This window comes from Temnothorax nylanderi, unplaced genomic scaffold (genome assembly GCF_030848795.1).
Source record: "Temnothorax nylanderi isolate EJ_2023f unplaced genomic scaffold, tnyl_v1.0 TNYL_tig0033_pilon, whole genome shotgun sequence".
Classification (NCBI taxonomy): domain Eukaryota; kingdom Metazoa; phylum Arthropoda; class Insecta; order Hymenoptera; family Formicidae; genus Temnothorax; species Temnothorax nylanderi.
This window is the reverse complement of record NW_027249095.1, coordinates 788,134-810,606: the sequence shown is the minus strand read 5'-3', so window position 1 is coordinate 810,606 and position 22,473 is coordinate 788,134. Positions and strand designations below refer to the sequence as shown.

The window sequence follows — 22,473 nt, the reverse complement described above, 5'->3', positions numbered from 1 at the left end:
CGAGAGATATAGATTCGCATATAAGAGACCATCTATTGATTTTGGAGGTAAAAGACCTGGACGTTTGCACGTCGAAGGAAAAAAAAAAATAAGCGCCCGGGGAACGGAAGGAGAAACGTGAGAAATTTCGCGCGAAATTCGGCCGCGTGGAGCGAAGAGGAAGGGTCCGGGAGAAGAACGGTACGGACGAAGTAGTGCGCGCGTGTGTTATCCGCCTGCTCTCTCTATCTCTCCCTCTCTCTTTCTCTCTCCGAGTCAATAAATACACCCATGTGCCGCGTGCGCGCGTGTGTACACGTACCTTCCCGCCATTATCGCGGCGCGCACAGTGTTTCATTCTTAACCGGGGAAGCCTGCCCCGACTCCCCTCCGTAGTGGCCGCAATGGACTCGCCCGTTCGTTTTCAATCTCGTACACGGCGATTATTCGCCGCGCTCGCGACCGTACTCGCGGACGATTCGGCGGGTGGCGCGTGTCGCGTGGAGGCGGAGGAATCGCGCGGTGCCGCTCCGAGTACCGGCGTGCCGGGAATACGTCGGGTTTACGTGCCGTCGTCGACGAGTGACGTTCCCCGCGCGCGCGGTGTTGTTTTGGGTTCGGCCATTTTTGCGAGTGGGGAAGGTTAGGGAGGCCCGAGTGCGCCCGAGCACGCTCGGCGTAGTCGCGGGTGCGCGCGAAAGGAGGGCCCCTAACCCGGGGCCCGTCGATCGTCGTCGACGGCGGGATCGACGGATAATCGGGGGCGCCTGATCCGGGCCGAGGACTCCCCCGCGGCAAGTCCGCCTTTGTCAGCCATGTGCATTGCGGCGCATCGTTCAAAACGTCCTCGCACCCCCGTGGCGGCCGGCCAATAGGACGCCGGGTGCCTCGGCCACGTGACCGCGGCCGGCCAATCGGCGCGGCGGGATTTGAAATCTTGTGGTCTTTGTTCACGGGCCAGCTCGTGTCAACCAACGTTGTGCCTCAGTTCCGTCAAGGGGGACCCGTGTCGGTGTACGGTTTATACATGGTCGCTGCGCCGAAAATTTTCGACCTCCGCTCGCATCGTTGAAATATATGTGTGAAAGTGCCGGCCGATGCGGACGGGACAGTGTGACTAGGGGAACGTCGGACGCGCAGTATCGATACACGGTAGGTCTGGCTCCATTACATTACGCGCCGCGTAAATATTACCCCGCGGAATCGCGGTGTTGTTACCCGTCTCGTCTCCCGTTCCCATCCATCCGTCCGTCCGTCCCGTTCGTCCGTCTCGTCCCGTCCTCTCGCTCGCTCCCGCGCTCGCGCTCCTCTCGCCGTCTCGCTCCGGCTCTCGCTCCGTCTGTCAAGAACGAGAGATATATCGGAACGGTACGGAGAGCCAGACACGGCGAGCGAGATCGACGATGTTGTTTTTTCCTCCTCGTCTCGCGCCCACCCAGCCTCGTCTCCTCCTCTTTCGTTTTCGGACGACCGTGTGTGTATGTGTGTGTATGTGTATGTGTGTGTGTGACTCCGGGCGCGGGAGTTGGGTGAACGTACGCGCGACTCCGTGAAAAAAAATACTCCGGCGTTTTCGCCAACTACACACCGTTTCCTCCCGCGTCCCGACGGCACGTTCGCCGGTCGATTATTTCCGCGGGTTATTTCCGCCGAGCGACGGCGCGCCGAATTTCGCGGCGCGCCGCCGGCTCGGCCGCCGAGAGGCATAAACAATCGGTCGGCCTCCTCCGTTTCTCGCGTGTCAAAAGCGCTCGCGGCGTGAATGAGCCTCGCGGGAGCGCGGGAGTACGGCGCCGGGAGGTTTCGGCGGGAAGAGCACGTACGTGCGCGTTATGAGAGAGAAAGAGATAGGAGGAGAGAGGAAAAGCGTTAATTATTAGCGAGAATGCCCGAGAAACAACGGCGCGTTACGAAAACGGTGCAGATACACCCGCGCGCCGACGGATGTACGGGGAATGCATACGCAACAGAAAACGGCATCGGATGTGTGTGCGCGGTGCGTGAATGTGCGCGCGTGCATGTATGCGAGAATGCGTAAAGGTGCGCGCGGTCGAAAGAGAAAAAGAGAGAGAGAATGATGAGCGCGAGGGGCGAAAGGAGAAAGAAAGCGTTATGCACTCCGTGACACAGAGTTCCCTTGAGCGGAGATGGGTAAATGGATACGCGCGTAGGTCCAGTAAGTAACAAACAATGAGAAGTAAGTGCGCGTAACCCGAGAGAGGTGACATGCAAACATCCGAAGGGAGAGGAAAAAGCGCGCGGGCGACGCGCCGACTCCTGAAAATTGCGAGGAACATCTTCCAGAATCTTTCCCGAATGCTTCCGAATTTTCCCGAATTTTCCTGAATTTTCTCCGTCGGAAAACCGAAAGAATGCTCCGAACGCTCCGCATTTCTCAGATTCTCCTTGGAATATTTTGTGCGCGCCGCTCTCGTTCTCCGTTTCCGCCGCTCGATCGGGTGGAGGGGAGAAGCAGCGAATATCTCGAGACAAAGGTTTGGCGGAAACAAATTTTTCCGCGAGACCGGAAGCCGCGGAATTGTCCGAGACGTCCGTCCGCGCGCCGCGCGAGTTTTCCCGATTTCCGCTCCCGTTTCCCCTCGGCTCCCCTCGTTATCCCCGTCGCGCATGCATCGTGTATACCACGGTTTTCCCGCGTAATTGTTATCCGGCGACGACGACGATGACGGCGGCGACTGTTGGTCCTCGTCGCCGAAACCGCCAACGGCGATATCGATTTCCATTGATAGCCACGAATAGTAATTTCGCGCGGATCGCGAACGTTAATTGGCCACCGGAATAACGTCGCCGAGGTAAAACCTCGAGTCTTCGTTTTCCTTTCCCTGACCTGTTCTTTTGTCGTCCGTTTTTCCCCGAAGGATACCTGATTTATGAAGAAAACCCTTGTTAAGCTTCGTTTGTTGTTTTTGTCTCCGGGGAGAGGATAAGTTTCGTAAATGAAAAATTATTTCCATTTTCGAAATACCGGAGACCAAGGGCGGGCAACAAAATGCGAGAGAGCGTAGCCTACGGGCAAGGACGGAAAAGGACACGTATAGAGACGACGATGGCGGCAGAAGGGACAAAGGGAAGGGGGGGGGAGAAAAGGCAGCCCCTCCGAGCACTTTCCAGCCGCATGCCGCCGGGAAAGCTATTGACCGTGAGAACCTTCCGGGAAACCCCCCGGTACCCTCCGAATCCCTTCTGGCCTCTTTTCCCTTCGCCATATGCCCACCGCAGGAAGCGGCCGGCGGTCCTTGTTGTGCAGGTACGGCCCGAAATTCACATTCTTCCCTCCACCGCCCTTCCCCGTCCCGTGTCGTCCCATTCTCGCCACGGCATTTTTTCGAGCAGCTCCTCTCGTGCTCTCGGACGATTATTTCTGCGAGGCTCCGGGTGAAAGAAAGAACGCGACCGGGATAAAGAAACGGAGACGGAAAAGGAGCGGAGGACATAGTGAAGTACGACGGAACGTCTCTCTTCTGACGGATTTATATATATATGTATATATTTTTTTATTTTTTTCATTTATCGTTCGCGGTAAAAAGGACGGGCCCGGCGAGGAGGAAATTATTTTCTGCGGGCGCACACAGAAAGTATCGCGCTTCTTCCAATATCGGTGGAACGTGGGATTTGCAGTGTGAGCCGTTGTATTAGTTTTTATCGTGCGCTCGCTACGTGGTAAAAATGATAAATTTATTGCGATGTACAACATTGAAAGTATTACAAGAGATCAAATCGCGGTAGTGTGGAAACTCGGCGAAAATTTCGACGTGGTCGCGGCGATTCGTCGTTTAAATAATTAAGCAGATTCGGATATTCGAGCGTTTGTTGATAAACTGTGTGATCATTTTTTGCATTTTTACGATAATTAATCGACGCGCAATTCCGGGGAAAAAACATAGTACCTTCAATTAGTAGAAGAGATCAGAGATCTTTAATTAATAGAGAAGATGTCATTTTCGGGCTGGATCTTGGTAGGTTAATAATAATAAGTTTATTCTTTATCGAAGAAGTTCCTGAACTGGTGCACCCTAGTGCTGCAATAAGTTAGAGTGAGACAAGTATATTTTGTCTCACTCTAACTCTAACTAATTGCATCAATGTGCACCAGTTCGGGAAGTTCTTCGAAAAAGAACAGGCTAAATATTTCCGTGTGAATTTTGTATATTATTTTTCCAACTCGGTAAACTTCGCGCCGATTATTTTCGGTCTTAAAACAGCTTTTTCGTTGGAAAACGATAAATCCGCGTACTTAAAAATCGGTATTCGATTTAACTCTTGATAAGCGTTTTACTTAAATCGCCGCAAAGAATAGTACCTTCGTTGTAGAGAGCACGCGATTTCGCTGCGTCGTCGTGCAGCTTCCCGTTTTCTTCTTTCGCCGAAAGATTAATCTTGACGAGTCACAGTTAGTTACGGCGTTGTAAATGATTCACCGAGTAGAAAAGTGGTGCCGCTCTCCGAGAAGAGAGGTCTACTTCCCGTAATTTTAGCATACTTCGTAGATTCTTGAAAGTTGCATACGACGAGCGCGATGAAAATTAGATACGTCTAATTTTAATCCCCGACCGCGGTCTCTCTCATCCACCTTTAAGTGAGTAGTCGGTAAATAACGGTTGCCTCTAAATACATAAACGCTAGTTTAATTATTGGATTTTGTTACATATATAAATATCTATTTGCGGTTGCGCGCTATAAATTATTTACGAGGTAGAAAGTCATCGCGCGCGCGCAGCGGGAGAGAAAAAGATCGTTGATAAAGCGCAACGGACGAGTTGCATTTTAATTCGGAGGGGGCATCGCGCCGACGGGACCGCGGGCCCCCGCGGGTTCTCTCTCATCGCGAAACGAATTTGCGAAACAATCGTCGTTAGCCGTAGCCTCGCGTAACGGCGCGGGGTTAACGCGCCATTGTGCTTTCGTGCTTTCCGCGCCGTGTTGTTGCGCGCTGGCCGCGCGAGTCTTTCGTTTTAGCGATGACGCGAGCGGGTAACGCGGAATGGAAACACTCGCCGCGGCCACTTTCGCGGCGCTTTGATAATATCGGAGCGGGGAGCGAATCTAGGAAATTCTAACGCGATCCGGAGGCCCGATTCCCGTCACCGTATTCGGAGCCGAATACGCTACGATTTGCGATGCGATTTGTAATGCGGATTTTTTGTTTACGCGGGAAACATTATGCAATCTACTCGTGGGAAAGAATAATCTTAGAATAATGCAACACGCACGTACACGAAATTTCACAATTTTATCGATGGAATTATGATACAATCGACCGATCTTGTTCCGTTAACCGTCGTTTTGCTCGTTTTACGCGCGAGAAATACATTGTAATTTCTTTGTAAGTCGAGGAGTACGTTGGGAAACGCGTTCCATTGTAAAAAGGCGGGTATATACGTTTGGTTCCGCGGTTAACGTGCGAAATTTTGCAAGATCTCGAGGGGGGCCCCGGCGTGATTGGCTCACCTCGCCTGGCCAGTGAAAGCAAAAAAGTTCCAAGCCTGGTGGAACCCATCAAATTAGAAGACGGGATTAGTAAACACATCGTGAGATCGACGTTAAGCTGAGGAGACGTCCGTTTCAGGTGCGCGATTACACGGTCTTTCGTAATCGAGAGTTGGGAAAGTATCATTAATGCATAAATCTTCCTTAATCTCGATACTCCCGGTTATGTTCGAGCGGGCCCGAAAGTGCCCGGGCTGCGTTCGTGCCGGCTTATATCCCACAGCCGGATACGCTCCGCGCGTAGGAAAAACGATCGGACATAATCCCGTGTATATGCAGTTCCGAGGTGCTGCGATAATCTCGTTTAGCCTGGCGGTAAGTATGTTATTAGAAGCCCGGCGTTGTGTGCGATCTAGAAAGGGATAGCTCGCCGCCGCTCCTTTCTAAACCACGAACCGAGCTGTACGAACAACCGGACAACCGCGGAAATTCTCTCGGACGCGATAAGCGCGTCCGAGTCGATGTTTGGACGCACGGCCGTGGCCTTAACGAAAATATCCCACAATGTTGTTTATCACTCCCGGTAACCGCACGTAACTGGGACGTGTTGCGAATGAGGGAGAACGAGAGAGGAGGGCCCGGAACAGGTTTTCGTAGCTCGCGCTGCTGTGGAAAGACGCGATATACGTCTCGAAAGATAATACTCGTTTCAGCGAACTATTGGCGATTTTCTGAGGATACTCCTCCAGCGGTGCCGTGAGTCACCGAATGGCGCGAGACCGTCGTCGCCGCGACGACGAGACTTTTTCGCGCCAATTCCGCGCGGCCACGTGCGTACGATGCCACGCGTTGCACGTCGATGCGACGTGCGCACAGACACGTCATTGTGCACGCCAGTCGCTCCGTCGCTCCTGCATAAGTGACACATATCGGTACTAATCCGTCCGAGAACGGTGTCGCGACCGATGGGAATAAATGCAGGATACAGGAGAAAAACGATCAAAGTCCACTTTTTGTCGAAATTGATCTGATTGTGCTATCACGTGGAGCATTTTCAAAGAACTTTCATAATTCTTATCTTGATCAAGAACTTTGATCAAGAACAGTTATAATTCATTGGAAATAAGGCCGAAGATGTATAAGTGCGTTGAAAAAACGATCATAATCCACGCGCTTTTGGGGAAGAATCATCAGAGTCCAACATACAATGTACACACTAAGGCTGCGTTCCGATATTCACTAAATTTTGTACTAATTTGTTCGATAGCTTTCTAAGATATCTGATGTCTTAAAACTTAAAATCGCATTTTTCTCGAAATTACTCCCGGATGGACATTGATCGTTTCTCCCCTTCGAATGAATTTAGCAACGTGCCGCCTCTGAATTCAGCTCCGAAATTAAAAGCTTCACCACGCGTATTCAAACGCTTTCAATCGACGCTCTTAGCACGCAGAGTAGAAAGCTTCGTTCCAAAGAATAAAACTTATCACTACCAAGTCACAAGATATTCTTCACCGTAGAGTTTTATGGTTTCTTAGTATAATTAAGACTTCATATTCACACAGAAAGAAAGAAGTGTGATTAGAAGATTTATATACGCGTATATACGCAAGAATCTATAATCTTGAAATAGCAGATATATGTATTGCGTTAAACGAAGAAAGCTTGTCTGAATATTCATATAGTTCAATAAAGAAAAAAAAGTTGAAATAAAAAGTTGAGATTCTTATAAAATTATAGATTGTTGCGTATATACGAGTATATAAGTGTTGATTTGACATTTCTGTTTTTTTCCTGTGCATTTAACGTTTTCCGTTTACGGATTATCGTTCGGCAGCCAGAGCGACAGCACGATTAGAGAACCTCCGACAGAAGCAGAACTCATACATTCCGTGAAACTTGCTAAAAATGACGCGAGTAACGCAAAATCCGATATCTGCTTTCCTATTTACAAAGATAGAAGCATTAATTCGCCCCTTGCGAGCGGTATTAAGGGGTAACGAGCAGCCTGCGCCGGGGAACCATAAGGGATGAAGGGGACGAAGGGAGAGATCGAGAGCAAAAGAGAGAGATAGAGGGATAGAGAGTGAGAGATGGAGAGGGGTAAATTTTCAAACGGGCAACGGGGCCGGGGGAGTGTTTAGGGTGCCACCCTGACGAACCTGGGCGCGGCATTGGTGCACGCTGCGCGCGGGGTGCACACTCTTGCAGCTCGCAAATACTGGTCGTGGCGCGGCGCGGCGGCCCGAGGGGAGGAGCGGAAGGATACGACGAGGGTGGATGTCAGGGGGATAGGGAGAGAGGTCGGGGTACCGAGGGGGGTAGACGTATCAGATCGATACTCGGCGAAAAGCGCGGGCCGAGCGGAGACGGCGCGCGGCTCTGTGTGTATCTACGGTTGGTCCATCGCGAGATCCGGATGTTACGACTATACGCACAATCTACGCGGTGGAATATTCGAATCGATGCCGGCTGATATTCTCGCGTCTCCGTGCACGCGCGGAGACGAGAAAAGGGGATCTCGGGCTTTCGTTCCAGCTGCCGCTGTACCGCGCAGCTCAAAATGACACGCGTGTCTGGGATTCATATTATTATATGAATCCCAGACAGCACCATGTCTAAAATCGGGACATAAGACGTCTTTTAGCCATCCTCTTTTTTCGTAAGACGTCTAAAAGATGTCTTTTTTTTAGACGTCTTACGTCCCACTTTTGGACATGCTGTCTGGGATGGCTTTACGCGACGAAACTTTATTAAAATCCGCAAGTCGTTCGTTTAGCTCGACTATTATCTCTTTTCCAAGCAGAGATCCCTCTTGCATTCGCTTATTCCAGCGGCGTTTCCGCCGTTAGAGCTCGTCGATTGTCCGTTATTAGTTTTTAATGAGAGATAATCATGGAAAGACACGCGGAGGATGGGAGGAAAAAAAAGAGCCGCGGTCGAGAGCGCGGGGGAGGGAGGAGCGAGAGGGGGCTCTACTACGGAGCTCCGTGCATATAGTAAGCCAACTGTAGTACTATGAGTTAGTCACACCCACAAGCCGGTTGTGGGTTCAAGATCCTCGTACGCTCTTTCTCTCTCTCTCTCTCTCTCTCTCTCTCTTCCACCAATATACGCACACGTGTAAAAGCATGCGCGTGTAATTGTATACGCTGGCGTATACGCGAGAGGTTCCCGCGTACGTACGGAATCTATCGTCTTCGCCCCGGCGCAGTGAGACACTAAACCGCCGATCCTTGGTACTCCCGCTACATTCGCAACTCACGACGTTGATAAAGACCTGAGATAACGTGGGAATTTTCGAAGCGTACGGTCGAACGTAATTGCGGAGACTGTATACGATCAAAGACGCGTATCCGCACAGCGAGATCTTTATAGATTAATAATTTACAATGCGTTTCTATTTTTTTTATTTTTTACATTTTAAATTAAAACGATTGACACACAAAGAGAGTTCGTCGAGGATGATTTATGGATTTAGAGACACCGACGAAGGTTGATCCCTGGACCGCCTTGATCGCCGGATAAGCGCGGTATTTCAAGGAACAGATCTGCTTTTATTCGGCGAGGAACTCTCTCGGGAACTCTCACGTGCCCGCGCGAGCTATTATTCCGCCGACAGAGCGACTCGCGGTGCTGTAGACATCGGTCTAGGGTACCCTTACGAGGAATTCTGTGAAAATGATCGATCTACGAGTTGCGTGCTGATCCAAATACGCTCCTCATACGGAATTGTCATTAAAACACGCGTATTGAGGCTGAGATAAGTCCCATGTTGGGAGGATGAAAGCGATGAAAACATTGCGTGTCTATAAATATGTAATATAGTTAATGCAAACAAAAATGTAAACAAGAAATATATATAATATATAAATTCTACTAGACAATATCGTATTATAGCTAGGGAACTAGACTCTTTATGGAGCTATAAAAGTACAATTTCGCTTAAGCGATAGAGTGACTTCACGCGGGGCTTCGTTATGCCGATGTCGCTTTTACGAAGATGAAACTATTTCGGAAGGATAATTGGCGGCGGATTGCAGCTTAGCCATATTATTTGGCACGTTCCGATGATCTTCTAAAGATACCACCATTTCTTCTCCTTGCAGTCAAGTGAATGGAATTGGATACCGTAAATGCGTACAATACCGTCGGGATGGAGCAGGGATTGTCTGGGGATCCATGGGACTGCCTGTTCGGCAGCGACAGCATCTCCGACGCTTTTCAGTGTCGTCCAGAGATGTTTCATATGGGCATACGGCGTTGCGACAACACGAGCCAAATCAACTGGTTTGGTCCAGACCTCGGTTTCGATTTCGACGACGTCTTGACCGAGGCCGACGACGATCCGATCTGCTTCAACGACAAAAGCTCGAACAGGTAAGACGAACTCTTTGGAATTCTTTACCTACAATGATCAAAGAAAGATGTTATTAGTGCCAACAAAAGTTGTCTAACTAAAACTTACTGAAGGAGAGAGAGAGAGAGAAAATACGTTAATATAGGATTTCGAAATATTTTACTAAGGCTCGAAGTCATAAAGTTAAATTGAAGAAAACCTCATTTACTTAATAAATTTTATAGAAAGTTTAATATTGTCTGTGTTTTATAGCAATCTGGAGGAATTGAATCTGGACAGCGACAGTGAACTGGCTTTGACGTTGGATCCGAATTTGATACTACCGCATAACATGTCTATCTGCCCCGCGACGAACAGCGACGCGGCGATGCTGGAGACTGCGAGTGTGGAGGAAAACGCTGCCGAAAACGAGGGAGAGGAGACGGAGAATGAAAGTGAGGTCGAACGAACCGAAAATGATGAAGAAAATGAAAGCGAAGACGAAGAGGAGATCGAGAATGAGGAGAACGAACACAACGAGACGGAGTACGAGACGGAGGAAGAGGAAACGGAGGAGGAAGAAGAGGAGGAAGACGAGGAGACGGAGGACGACGAGCCGGATACGACTGTTCAACAGCCGCTCACACCCTTGAGCGTGGAGGCGCCGACGTCGATGTCATCGTCGTCGGTCAGCATCGGCGCCAGGACGTTAACCGCTTCCACCATCGCTTCCTCGCCGACGATACAACTGACGAGGTTGCATCACCCCAAGATAAGCACCATATCTGGCACAGTCAAGGTCCAGGACATCAAGCTGATCGCAGCTAACTCGGGGAGTCAGGTTGCGTTGCAACAGATTCGCAAACAGATGTCCTATAACAACAATGTGCACGACGTTAGTACGGGTGCGACGACGACGGTGATGATACAGGCGGCAAAACGCGAGAAGGACTTAACGGTGGGGAACCGTGACAATTCTTATCCGAAACCCGCGTACTCGTACTCGTGTCTCATCGCGATGGCACTGAAGAACAGCCGAACGGGATCGCTGCCGGTCTCCGAAATCTATAACTTCATGTGGTGAGTGTTCTTAAAATTGTTACCGCAGAAAACACATCGCAACTTAGATATTTAACACTTGCAAGTTGCTAGACAATTAAATGTTAAATCGATATGTAAATAATTTGCGGGAGTGATATAAGAAACAAAAGTTTCACTCTTATTCAATTTTTCAAATGTAAGCTCCAAGTTAACATATATTGTCTTAATAAGTTTCTTCTTCTCTGGATACAAATTACTATTTTTATCGTTCCATAAGATCTAATTGCAACTTTCTTAAAGATATCGCCTCAGAAAAGAACGTATTTTACGAATAAAATAGTTTTGAATAAAATAACATCGTAATAACTGTAATTCTTTGAATAGCTTCTTAAAATAAATTACTTTTCTCGTATGTTTTTTCTCGAGATTTTACAAGCTGAAACGTTCGCTGCATTTTTTGCATTAGTACATTATTCATTGTAATTGCCAACAAACGTGAGATATTGCCATAAGAAATGATGTTTTTGGGACGAACAGCAAGGAACTTTTTACTTGATGAATAACGTGTCGCCCGTTTGCTTATTTTCGGCCATTTGGCCGGAAGGATAAAGGGTCTGGCAAAGCCCCCTACTCCGCGCTTAGGTACACGAGGGGCAAAAGTATTGTCTTTTCCCTCTTTATTCTCGGGTTTTACGGGTCGGAAAGGGAGCTGAGCGAGAAGCTGCCATTTTGTATGGGGCCCCTTGGAACAACCGGGGGCACGCCGGGGTACAGTCCCCCCTAGAAATCGACGCCAGGCCCGGCTCTTCTCGTTTACCACCTGCCTTTATTTCTCGCCGTTGCAACTCACGGCCATGATCGTAAAATAACTGCTCGTCCTTTGCAGTCGTGTTTCATTAGAGTTTCTTCTGCGCCAAACGAGGATGTTAAGACACGTTTAACTTTACGGATTGTCTCGTGTGAAATATTTTTCAAAGTAACAAAAAAAAGCAATTTTTCTCGAGGAAATAAAATTCGCTAAAATTTGACCTGAATATTATTAGAATTCTGATTGAATTAAACTCGATCGATCTTATCCATTTTATAAATTTAATTATTATTTGCCAGATAATTCTCTGATATGACCTAATATACTTAATTCTCTGATTTCTTTCTAACGCTAACGAAAAATTCCGATTCGCTTCAAATTTTCATGTCCCATTTTCCCGTTTTCGTTCACGCAGCCGGCACTTTCCCTACTTTACGACCGCGCCGACTGGCTGGAAGAACTCCGTGAGGCACAATCTGTCGCTGAATAAGTGCTTTGAGAAGATCGAGAAGCCGCCCGGCAATGGTAGTCAGCGAAAGGGTTGCCTCTGGGCCATCCATCCGTCGAAGGTGGCCAAGATGGACGAGGAGGTGCGGAAATGGTCGAGGAAGGATCCGACCGCGATCAAGCGGGCCATGGTGAATCCCGACCAGCTGGAGCTCCTCGAGCGGGGCGAGATGAAGTACGAGGGGGACAGGCACGAGGAGACGTACGAGGATGCGGAGAGCTACGCCGATTCCGAGACGGGTGGATCCGCGGTGGACGAGCCCATCAACGACGACGAGAACGTCACGTACGACGAGACCAAGCAAATCGATATCGTCGACGATGAAATCGTCGTGGAGCAGCTCTACGAGGATCTCGATCTCGATACTACCGAGCTGCTTGATACGCGACTAAACGACTTCCCGAGGCAGGAGCGGCCGTTGGTGTACGAGTTCGTCTCGTGCGCAAAACGCCAGAAAACGCTCTCGGGCTCGCCGTTACAGAACGATTACGTTTATCAGCAGGTCAACGCGGCGTCGCCCCGGAAGAAAGCGCACCTCGTCGCACTACGGGCCGGAGGAACCGCGCCGGGCGCCGGATCGCTTCTCGAGCCGGAGTAAACTTATTGCGACAATTTATACGATCTCCTATTTAAATATATATACACGCGGCCAAGTACACATCCCTCCCCTTTTTTATTGCTCGACAACACTGTAAATAATTGCGTCACGTAACTTTTTTTATAGCCTGAGATTTTGTAAATAATTGTGTTTTATACGACGATGTACCTTTTTTATACAACGCGCTTGTATATATAACTGTAATTTTAAAGTGTACAAATATCTGTACATACACAATGTACAAAGGCTATTTTTTTTTCTTAGAAACCGTAATGTGGGACCAGCCCGTAGGCGTGCGCGTAGAGAAGTTTTCAAATATAAGCGGCCATTTCATGTTACACACATTTACGAGGAAAATAGCCATAATTGAGAGAAAAATTCCGAACCGATTGGATAGGAGACGGCTGTTACATTACTGAATTACTCTTGCGCTCGCCTAACATGTCTAACGGCGCCACTACACAATTTTGTAATAAACATTTTTTAACGCTCGTTAATTACTCAATCTTTTTTATTTGCAACTCTCGAAAATACCGGATGCGTAGAAATAATAATGCGCCAGCTTCCACGTACCGTCCGCGAATAGGAAATAAATTAACGAACACGAAGCTCACGAATCGTCACTGCCAAGAATGGTCAAAGATAAAAAATACGAACATAGCGGATAACGCGTAGATTACAGTAAAGATACGACACGCGATCTCATACCGATCTTACAAGTTTACGAGGACTGCAACTCATTTAGTGCTATTCCTTCATGCGTGATTATTATGTGAAGTTTTTTTTTTTGAGAATGTCTTTTTTATGGAGTCATCGTATTTACCTCTTCACCGTTATGATTTTTATGTATTATACATGCCGATGCATGTCGATCGACTGATATTGCTATAATCAACAATAGGAAATCTCTAATTTATTCTAATTTTAATTGGATCGTCAATTTAATGGTATCGTCAATTTTTTTACGCGAACAATTGCGTGATAACTTCCACGGCAGAAAGTTTAACTGCTGCAGAGCATGAATGAAGTTTTATTAACAAAGCTTCGTTTTTTTTCTACATTTGTAAATCTTAAAAATTTCCAGTAGATTCAAAGGATGAATTTATCATAGATTTCAAGGATTTTATCGTCGAGCTTTCATCCGGCACGGCGTACTTGTACATTATATTTATATATCGTTCGCTGCGTTCGAACGCAATTTCATTCCACGCGAGCAAGACCAAGCTCTAACGCTTACAAGGCATTTAGATAATCGATAAACAAATAGGCGATTGTGAATGTAAGAGAGAGAGAGAGAGAGAGAGAGAGAGAGAGTGATAGCGTAAGGTAGCGATTAAATTAAAGTAGCGTAGTTTTTGTACCTGTTTGTAATATTTCTATATACCGTTAATGAGTGTGTAAAACTTTCGTGTGTAAAACGGCACGAAATTAAAAATGATGTATATGTGCAATGACTGCAATTTTGTAATAAACTACTGATACGCTGTACTTCGCGCCTCGTGTTCGCTGTCACGTTTCGATCGTGCGCCAATTAACGTCACCGGTGATCATCGATAAACCCCTCCTTTTTCATCATTTTCTTCTTTTTCTTTTTAACGTTTACACGCGTGCAATTGATTCGCGCGATTCGGTCGGGTTAAATATTCCGTGTATCGTTCCCGCTCGACGTTAATGTCACGATTACGGACGGGCCCTCGGAACATCCACCCCACTTACGTAATCCAGCGTGAAAAGAAGAAAAAAAAGAAAAAAGGGGGGATGGAGAGAGAGAGAGAGGGAGGGAGCCCGAGGGCTGACAGCCGCATCTGCGTGCACGCGTTTATCGATACGCAACCGTCGTATGCGGACGCGTGTCGTCCGCATGTCCGATTACATACGATCGGCGATAACCAGTTTACGCGCGCACACGCCGCCGCGCCGACGACGGAGCTCTGTCTATTGAAACGGGCGGCGTACGATTCATATTCGGTTCGCTTCGCGGAGCAAAAGGGAGAGCGAGAGAAAGAGAGAGAGGGGGGAGGGGAGCGAGAGCGAGAGGGTCTTCCGCCAATGAAACCGGTTTCTCGGTCGAGCCCTGATCACAAAGAACTCGGCCGCGCTCACGCGAGATCGCCGCCGTGCCGGGGCCCTCGATCGCGGCCCCGACTTCGGGCCCCCGTCGCCCCGGCAATTCTCACCGAGACGATTTTCTTCAACGTTATCGTCTCTCGTACCCGAGGAGATCTGTATCGCGGACCCGCTCGTGGTAATTCGTGCTAAATCGTAAATCGGGAAATAAACAAAGGGAAGGGAAGGCTTGAGGTGTACATCTTCCACGAAAGAGCGATTTGTGTGCGAGTCGACCGGTGCCGTTCGGTCGCTCGCACAAAGACGATCCTTCGCGCATACATTCCAAATGCATGGCCGTGCGCCCTGCCCCTTTTGCCCTCCTTCTCCCTCGCCGCCACCGCGGTATTTATCAGCCGCATCGCCGCGGACGTTTCGTCAGGTGTTTCGAGCACCGGCGAAGCGCGTCCAGGACCGGTTTACGGCCGCGAGGGGCCCCGGGCTGATTAGTGGCGCCCTTATCAGAGAGGCAAGAAGTAAAATCTCTAACGATTCGCGTATCCCGAGAATTTTGAAGACTTTGTAAGGATGAGAAATCTTTCGATCGATAAAGAAACTCGGGGACGGTCTCGCGATCTCAATGCGTTGAAAGAAGAAAGGATAAAAAAAAAGAAAATTACGAATCTCGAAGTAGGTTTCTTTGTTTTCAAAAGCGAGCGAGTTTTTTTATTAGCACCCCTCAACGAAGGTTCTACTTCTACGGCCCTGATCGATACGGCCGATTCCCGCCGATTATCCGGGCGCGGGACGCTTCGAAAACTCCCACGCTATTTCGCGCCCTTATCGTGAATATCGTGTTAGGAGCGCATTGAGCACCGCCGATTAGAACGCGGCAAGGCCGATAGATACGACATGTACGCGTGACCTCGTGCCAATGCGTACACAGTCGCACGCGTTCAAAGAGAGGAAACGAGATAATAGTGTTGAGAGAGAGAAAGAGAGAAAGAATCTCGAACCTACAACCGGCTTGTGGGTGTGACTGACTCATAGTATTATACTACAGTCGATTTACACACGTTTCGTAGTACGCAGCTTCTCCCCCTTCTTCCTTTCTACTTTCCTTTGGAACTTCTTTTCCCTTCTCTTTGTTTCTCTCTCTCTCTCTCTTTCTCGTTTTCTCTTTCTTTCTGTTTCTTCGTCTCCGTTTAATCCTTTCTCTTCATCGCGCGGTTTCCAGTCGGAAAACAAGACCCCACACGTGTACTCCACGCGTTGTACCGTAAATTCTGCAAATCCGATTCCCAGCCGCCTATTAGAAATTGACTTCCTTGAATTGTTAAAAAATAAATAATCTAATGTTGGTCTCCCGTAACGTCGGTTCTCTCCCGACCCTCCCGCCCAGCTGCGTCGCTTTCACGACACGCCATGTGTACACCGAGTCGACAGTCGAGCGATGGTCTGGCATATTACGTATATGTCGACTTATCAGCCGCATATCACCGAGGGAAGGAAGAGCAAGTAACTTGAACCTGCATCGTTACCGCGCTCATGGCATCCACGCTGCGCTCGTGCAAGCTACCATATAGTATAATCACCTCTGCCAAGCGACATTAAATCAGAATAAAGCAAAAAGATGATCATCTAATCTAATGTTTTTTTCTATCTTTTCCCCCATTGTCACAAGTCTAATATTTAGAGAGCATTTACTTTTTCAATTGACGTAATACGAGTGAAAGCGCATCTTGCGTAATATTCTCGTGTTTTCTTTCCCTAGCCCGATTATCTATTATTTATAGAGCTCCGGCTACACGTAGAATTCACGTTGAGCGATTCTCTCAAACGCCGGCCCATCCCGGCGCAATCGGGAGATAAGTTAATCTCACTGAATGGGAATTCTTGCGGAGTGAGGAGAAAAGAGAGAAATAGAAGCGGACCCCAAGAAAAGAGAGTCGGGTCGCCTCTATACGTGGCAAGAGGGAAAAGAGAAGGAAACGCATACTGGCGCATTATGCGCTCGGCAGACATCGTATAGGCACGATTCCCTTTCTTCCCTCTTGACTCCTTCGTCCCCCCCTCTCCCCCCTGGTCCTCCCGAGACTTCGTCTTCAAGTTTCCATCGCGCGCGAGAGAGCGTATCTTTTAGACACAGAGCCCAACTTGAAAACTGACGAAAATAAAGCGAGGGGGGCTCCCCAAGGTTTTTACATCGCTCCGCGGCCCCTGTCGCAGGTGAAGGACCAGACGGCCACACATATGCGCGTCTCTTAATGCCGCTCTTGATTATTCCCCCTCTTCACCCCCGTCTACGTTATGATCTCTCTCGCTCTCTCTCTCTCTACAGGGTGTCGCGAACGAGCCGCACGCGCGCGATCGCTCTTTCGTTCGTCAAAATTTTTTGGAAGGCGACTCTTCGAGATGACGAAAGCGCGGCGGTCCCCGCGCGACGGAGGTGAAATCGCTGGTTAGAATTCTTTCAATTTCGACGTTGACCTTCGTCAGGCCACTTCGTTGGGGTCTTTCTCTCCTTCTTTTGAGGTCACTGTGGCAAGAGCACGGCCCTGGCCGATCCACGGCGAGTCTCTCTACGGCGAAAACTTGACCGAAGAGCATGACACAAAGGAACAGCCTTGAAGAAGAATGGCCGCTTACTCGTGTTAAATCGCACGGTATCGGATGGTCGGTTCCACTTCAGCGCGGCGTTTCCCTCACGAAACGAACATCCAATAAACGCGCATCATCTAGTATATTATATTCTGCGAAAATTTATTTTGTACACTTATTTAAGAAATATCGAAATTGTTAAGAATATTATACAGTTGCACTAGTTTTGCGAGCGTATTGTGCGCAATTGTACAATAAATAATCGCTTGAATATTTATGCATTATGTCTGTGTATACGTTTCGTTAGCATGCTAGCTGCGGTCTTCCTCGTGCCAATAATGTAAATAACGAAGGATAATTTACATGAATAAATTTTTTTAAATTACAATGTTCGAAGTTCTGACTTTAGAAACCGTTTGTCCGATTACATTCTCTGATATTTTGCTAATCTTTGATAGCCGGCAAAGTCATCACGAACTTTTGTTTGCCTTTTTTTTTTTTGAAGGTTTAAATTTTCATGCTTTTAACATTAACAATTTTTGGACGTTATATAGTGCCATCTCTTATCTGATTATATTATCCTATTTTGTCGATTTTTGAGAATTAAAAATTTTGTCAGTAATCAACAGCTCGCGCCGAAAATTATTATTGCCGGTAAAAGTGCGCGCTGACTTTACCGACTGTCCATAAAGTCACCGCGAATTTTACCGACCTTGGTAACTGCACCGATGACACGTGTTCAATCTAAATTGCTGGCAAAATTTGCAATTCTCAAAAATGACAAAGGGGAATATAATCAGATAGGAGGTGGCACTAATTAATGTTTCAAAAACTGTTAATGTTAAAAACCCGAAAATTTAAACCTTTAAAAAGGAAAAGCACAGTTATTTCCTATGGTTCGTTCTTCGCGGCTGTACATACTTCTTGCACGTTTTCTCTTTTTCCTTTCAACGTAATTACATATATTTATTTCATTTTAAGTGTACAAAAAAATATAACATCTAGCGTAGCTGCAAAACAATATAGATTTTTATTAGATTAGTTCATGTTTAATTGATGCTGTCACATTTTGATTGGTTAGGATTCTGGATACAGCTGTAGATTGCTCCAATCGACTACGCGCGCACCCGGCACCTCACAAAATACGTGTTTATGTAATTTTAACCTTTACATCTTAACATCTTATCTTTCGTTCCACGCCGCGCAGGCAGTGAAGTAGGGTCGTAAATCGCAGGGTGGTCGACGATAGTTTGCTGAGAATATCTGGAGATATCTCGTTAATATATTAAAATGGAGACACTTTTGAATTTTTGGGAGAGACATATCCTCGAGACAATTTTATGCATGATATGGCTGTTAAGCTTTTGGTATTATTATTTGAACTTCCGCCAGGTAGGTCTACCTTTCTAACCTGTAATCATATTTTTTTACTTTATCACGATAGAAGAATACTTAGGATGCTATATCATTTCTAAAATTAGCAAGATTTAATATATACTATTTATGTTAGTCAAATCTCTATATATTTGCATATTTAGTTTTGTTCTGTTTGAATCATATTTATTTCAATTTTTGCCTCTTTTAGGAGGGATTAAAAGATAAAGTGGAAACGTAAACGAATGAATTGATGATAAATAAACATTCGTGATTTATGTACATTATGAATGTGTGTGTTACAGAGAGCTCTGCTGAAACGTATGGTTGATCTACCAAAAGCGATTGAGGGTTTAATGACAAAAGATATATACGATAAGGCTCGTGCATACGCATTGCACAGAAATACCTTTAGTACTTTTCAGGATGTATATTCTAAGATCTATAGTACAGTGAGTGTCATAAAATGCTTCTACGTGTTCTATATGCCGTCGATGAAAATGGGAGGCAATTTTTTAGGTATTATTCACGCAGGTTTGCGTTACATAACAGTATTTTTACAGTTAACCCTGACGACTTTTGCCTATCACTATTTCTGGCAATGCAGCATTCAAATAGCCAAGTACTATGGTTTTAATCATGAGAGCGAGATATTGATAAGTGCGATATGCATGGTCTTTATAAGTGTATTTTCGTATATAGCCAATCTGCCGATAGACATATATGACACTTTTGTTTTGGAGGAGAAACATGGCTTTAATAAACAAGTAAGATTCTCTATATAATATATTTTGCAATTATAGAGACCTTTTTTTTATATATTTATATATTTAATTGTTGAATATAAGAGTTGATTAAAAGAATATTGCTGAACCAGAGGTAATCTTTTTTTCGCCAGTAATAATTAACGAAGGAGATGGTTTAATTTGACCCAACTGGCCATTTGTCGATACAATACACAACCTTTCGATTATGGTTTCTGGTCCTTGTCAAGTGTAAACTAAGTTATAGATTTACAATGAGGCTGTTCTACGAAACATCCTCATTATAAATCTATAACTTAGTTTACACTTGATAAGAACCATGGTCGAAACGTCGTGTATTTGAATATTATATTAATAAATGACCAGTGTGTGTTGGGTCGAATTAAACGATGGATGGTTTACCATCTCCTTTAAGAATATTGCTAATTAACGAATGTCAATACTTATTTGCAGACAGCTATGTTTTTTATTAAGGACGAAATCAAAAGATTCCTTGTGGGTCAAATTATCTCTTTACCTCTTCTGTGTGGCATGATTTGGATTGTGCAAAATGGTGGCGATTATTTCTTCTGGTACTTGTGGCTGTTATCCGTAGTGGTCTCGTTATTCTTGATGGTTCTGTATCCAGAAATAATCGCGCCATTATTTGACAAATATTCACCATTACCTAACGGCGAATTGAAGCACAAAATTGAAGAATTGGCAGCTTCCTTGAAATTTCCTTTGTACAAGCTGTTCGTGGTTGAAGGCTCCAAGAGATCGTCACATAGCAATGCCTATCTGTATGGTTTTTACAAATACAAAAGGATAGTTCTCTTTGATACACTCATCAAGGAATATTGTAAGAAAGACAGCAACGAAACCGATAAAGAGTGTGGTTGTGAAACAGATGAAATACTGGCGGTACTCGCGCACGAGTTGGGTCATTGGAAACATAATCATGCTGTGAAAGGATATCTGCTGTGCCAGGTATAACTTTAAAGTTAATTCATATTTTATGTATTATGTCAAGGAGTTAATCTTATAGTATTGATAATGATATTCCATCATTTTCTAAGGAAAAATTGGCTCATTACAGAATCACTTAATATATTTAATAAAATAATTTTAATATATTTAACAAAATAAAATATGTTATATATGACCTGAGCAATTCTTTACAGTTTTCTTTGTATTTTTAGTAATAAGTATATATATTTTTCAGATAGTAATTGTAGCCAATTTCGTCATGTTTGCCAAGCTCTTGCGATACACACCAATGTATAGCGCTTTTGGCTTTGTGGACACTCAGCCCATCATGATTGGCCTATATATAGTATCAGCGTATATTGCAATGCCACTGAATACGGTAAGTAATTATTACATTTTTCTTTATGATTTTTATATTGTGTATTAAACAAGAGATTATCTACGCAAATTCTTTTATTATTTTCAGGTGTTTAATTTTGTCAGCGTGGTGATTAGCCGAAGATATGAATTTCAAGCAGACAGATTTGCCACGAAATTAGGCCACGGCGAGCCTTTAAAGGCAGCTCTGGTAAAATTACAGAAGGACAATTTGAGCTTTCCCATATACGATAAATTGTACTCCTGTTGGAATCATTCACATCCGCCTATGCTTGAACGATTAGAAGCGATAGATAAAACTAATTAAGGGACGAGTTTTTCATTCTATGCGATTTTTATAACTTGTTTCTCGACATAAAAAATGAAGCCCGGAGCGGTACAGCGATACAGGCATTAGTTGTTGTTTGCGTTATTTTATAGGTTTTTTCTTTTTATTTTAATTATTCCACTATCTAGTTGAGCGAACCTAAATACGAGTCCGAGACAATTATGCTTCCTGTTTATTGTCATAATGTCAATGTGATTCTGGTCTTATTATAATATCCATCTTTTTACAATTCACTCCAATTGAGTAGGAGCTTTTAATAGAGCTTTACTATCATACGATGTTTTTATATAATATATATACATATATATTAATATATACATATATTAATATACTCCAGCATTTAATATTTACATATGTAAACATTTTTCCAGTATCATTAATCTCGTGAAAAATGACCACACTTTTGTATTTTCTCAATGTTTGTAGGGGTTTATCTCACATTTAAATATTTCGAGTATACTTTATTTTTCGAAGACATAGACTAGATTATTATATTTGTACATATCCACCAGAACTTGCGCTTTACTATTCAATATACCGTTCTTTATCATTCATAGATAAAGATTCTAAATGCCATTAAGTAAAAGTTCAATTAACTTTAGGATACGATAAACAAAATGTAAGTTGAAATTCCATTCAACATTGTTTTTACAATACTGGGAATCTGTAAAAATATATCACGTTTGTGAACAATCCACATATTTATTCTCGTGTTAATAGACATAGTTCTTTTTTATAATGACTGCTAAGATGCGTGAAAACGTACTTTAAAATTTTCATGATCCAATTATTCACAGTATGACAATGTCAAGGAAGATTAATATACCTGTCTCTTCTAGTGAGCACTCTTACTATTCAATTATACATACAACTTATATATAAGTGTATCCAATATATTCCATTATATATGCACCTTACGTATAAGTTCCAATCTAATTATCTGTACGTTAACGACCGAGTGATGAAGGCTGCATTAATGTTATAAACATTTTTTCATTCTTCCATTTGGCCTTTAATGACTCAAGATAAAAATAAAGAAAGATATGTATATGTGTGTATGTATGTGTGTGCATTCATTTTTGTAATGTTAGTTATAACAACTTAAGGTTCTTCTAAAATGCTTACTATAAATCGCGGTTATAGCTTGCTTGTAATGTACATGTATGTTTACTTGTGTAATGTGTGTATTATATTCAATATATTACATAAACTCGAGATTTTAACTTTATTATCCTATTCTGAAAATATACACCGAAAAGTAATTCCCCATAATAAGCCATTGACAATTCAAC

The 22,473-nt window shown here is 45.0% G+C and overlaps 2 protein-coding genes across 3 annotated transcripts; both read left to right on the top strand.

Moving 5' to 3' along the window:
- The first annotated feature begins 78 nt into the window (after positions 1-78).
- Positions 79-14,209, top strand: Jumu (Forkhead box protein N4 jumeau). Of its 2 annotated transcripts, none has more exons than XM_071703048.1 (4): positions 79-180; positions 9,537-9,807; positions 10,040-10,846; positions 12,031-14,209. In XM_071703048.1, exons 2-4 carry the CDS (start codon positions 9,545-9,547, stop codon positions 12,719-12,721), a joined length of 1,761 nt encoding a protein of 586 aa, XP_071559149.1. In that variant the 5' UTR covers positions 79-180; positions 9,537-9,544; the 3' UTR covers positions 12,722-14,209. The 2 variants fall into 2 exon arrangements, with proteins under 2 accessions (XP_071559149.1, XP_071559148.1); XM_071703047.1 differs by having other exon boundaries at positions 115-1,131.
- A 4,235-nt stretch (positions 14,210-18,444) lies between these two features.
- Positions 18,445-22,396, top strand: LOC139770822 (CAAX prenyl protease 1 homolog). The gene is made up of 6 exons (XM_071703046.1): positions 18,445-18,760; positions 19,048-19,194; positions 19,306-19,509; positions 19,960-20,475; positions 20,711-20,854; positions 20,942-22,396. The coding sequence occupies exons 1-6, from the start codon at positions 18,659-18,661 to the stop codon at positions 21,158-21,160; spliced, it is 1,332 nt and encodes a 443-aa protein (XP_071559147.1). The 5' UTR covers positions 18,445-18,658; the 3' UTR covers positions 21,161-22,396.
- Positions 22,397-22,473: the final 77 nt, after the last annotated feature.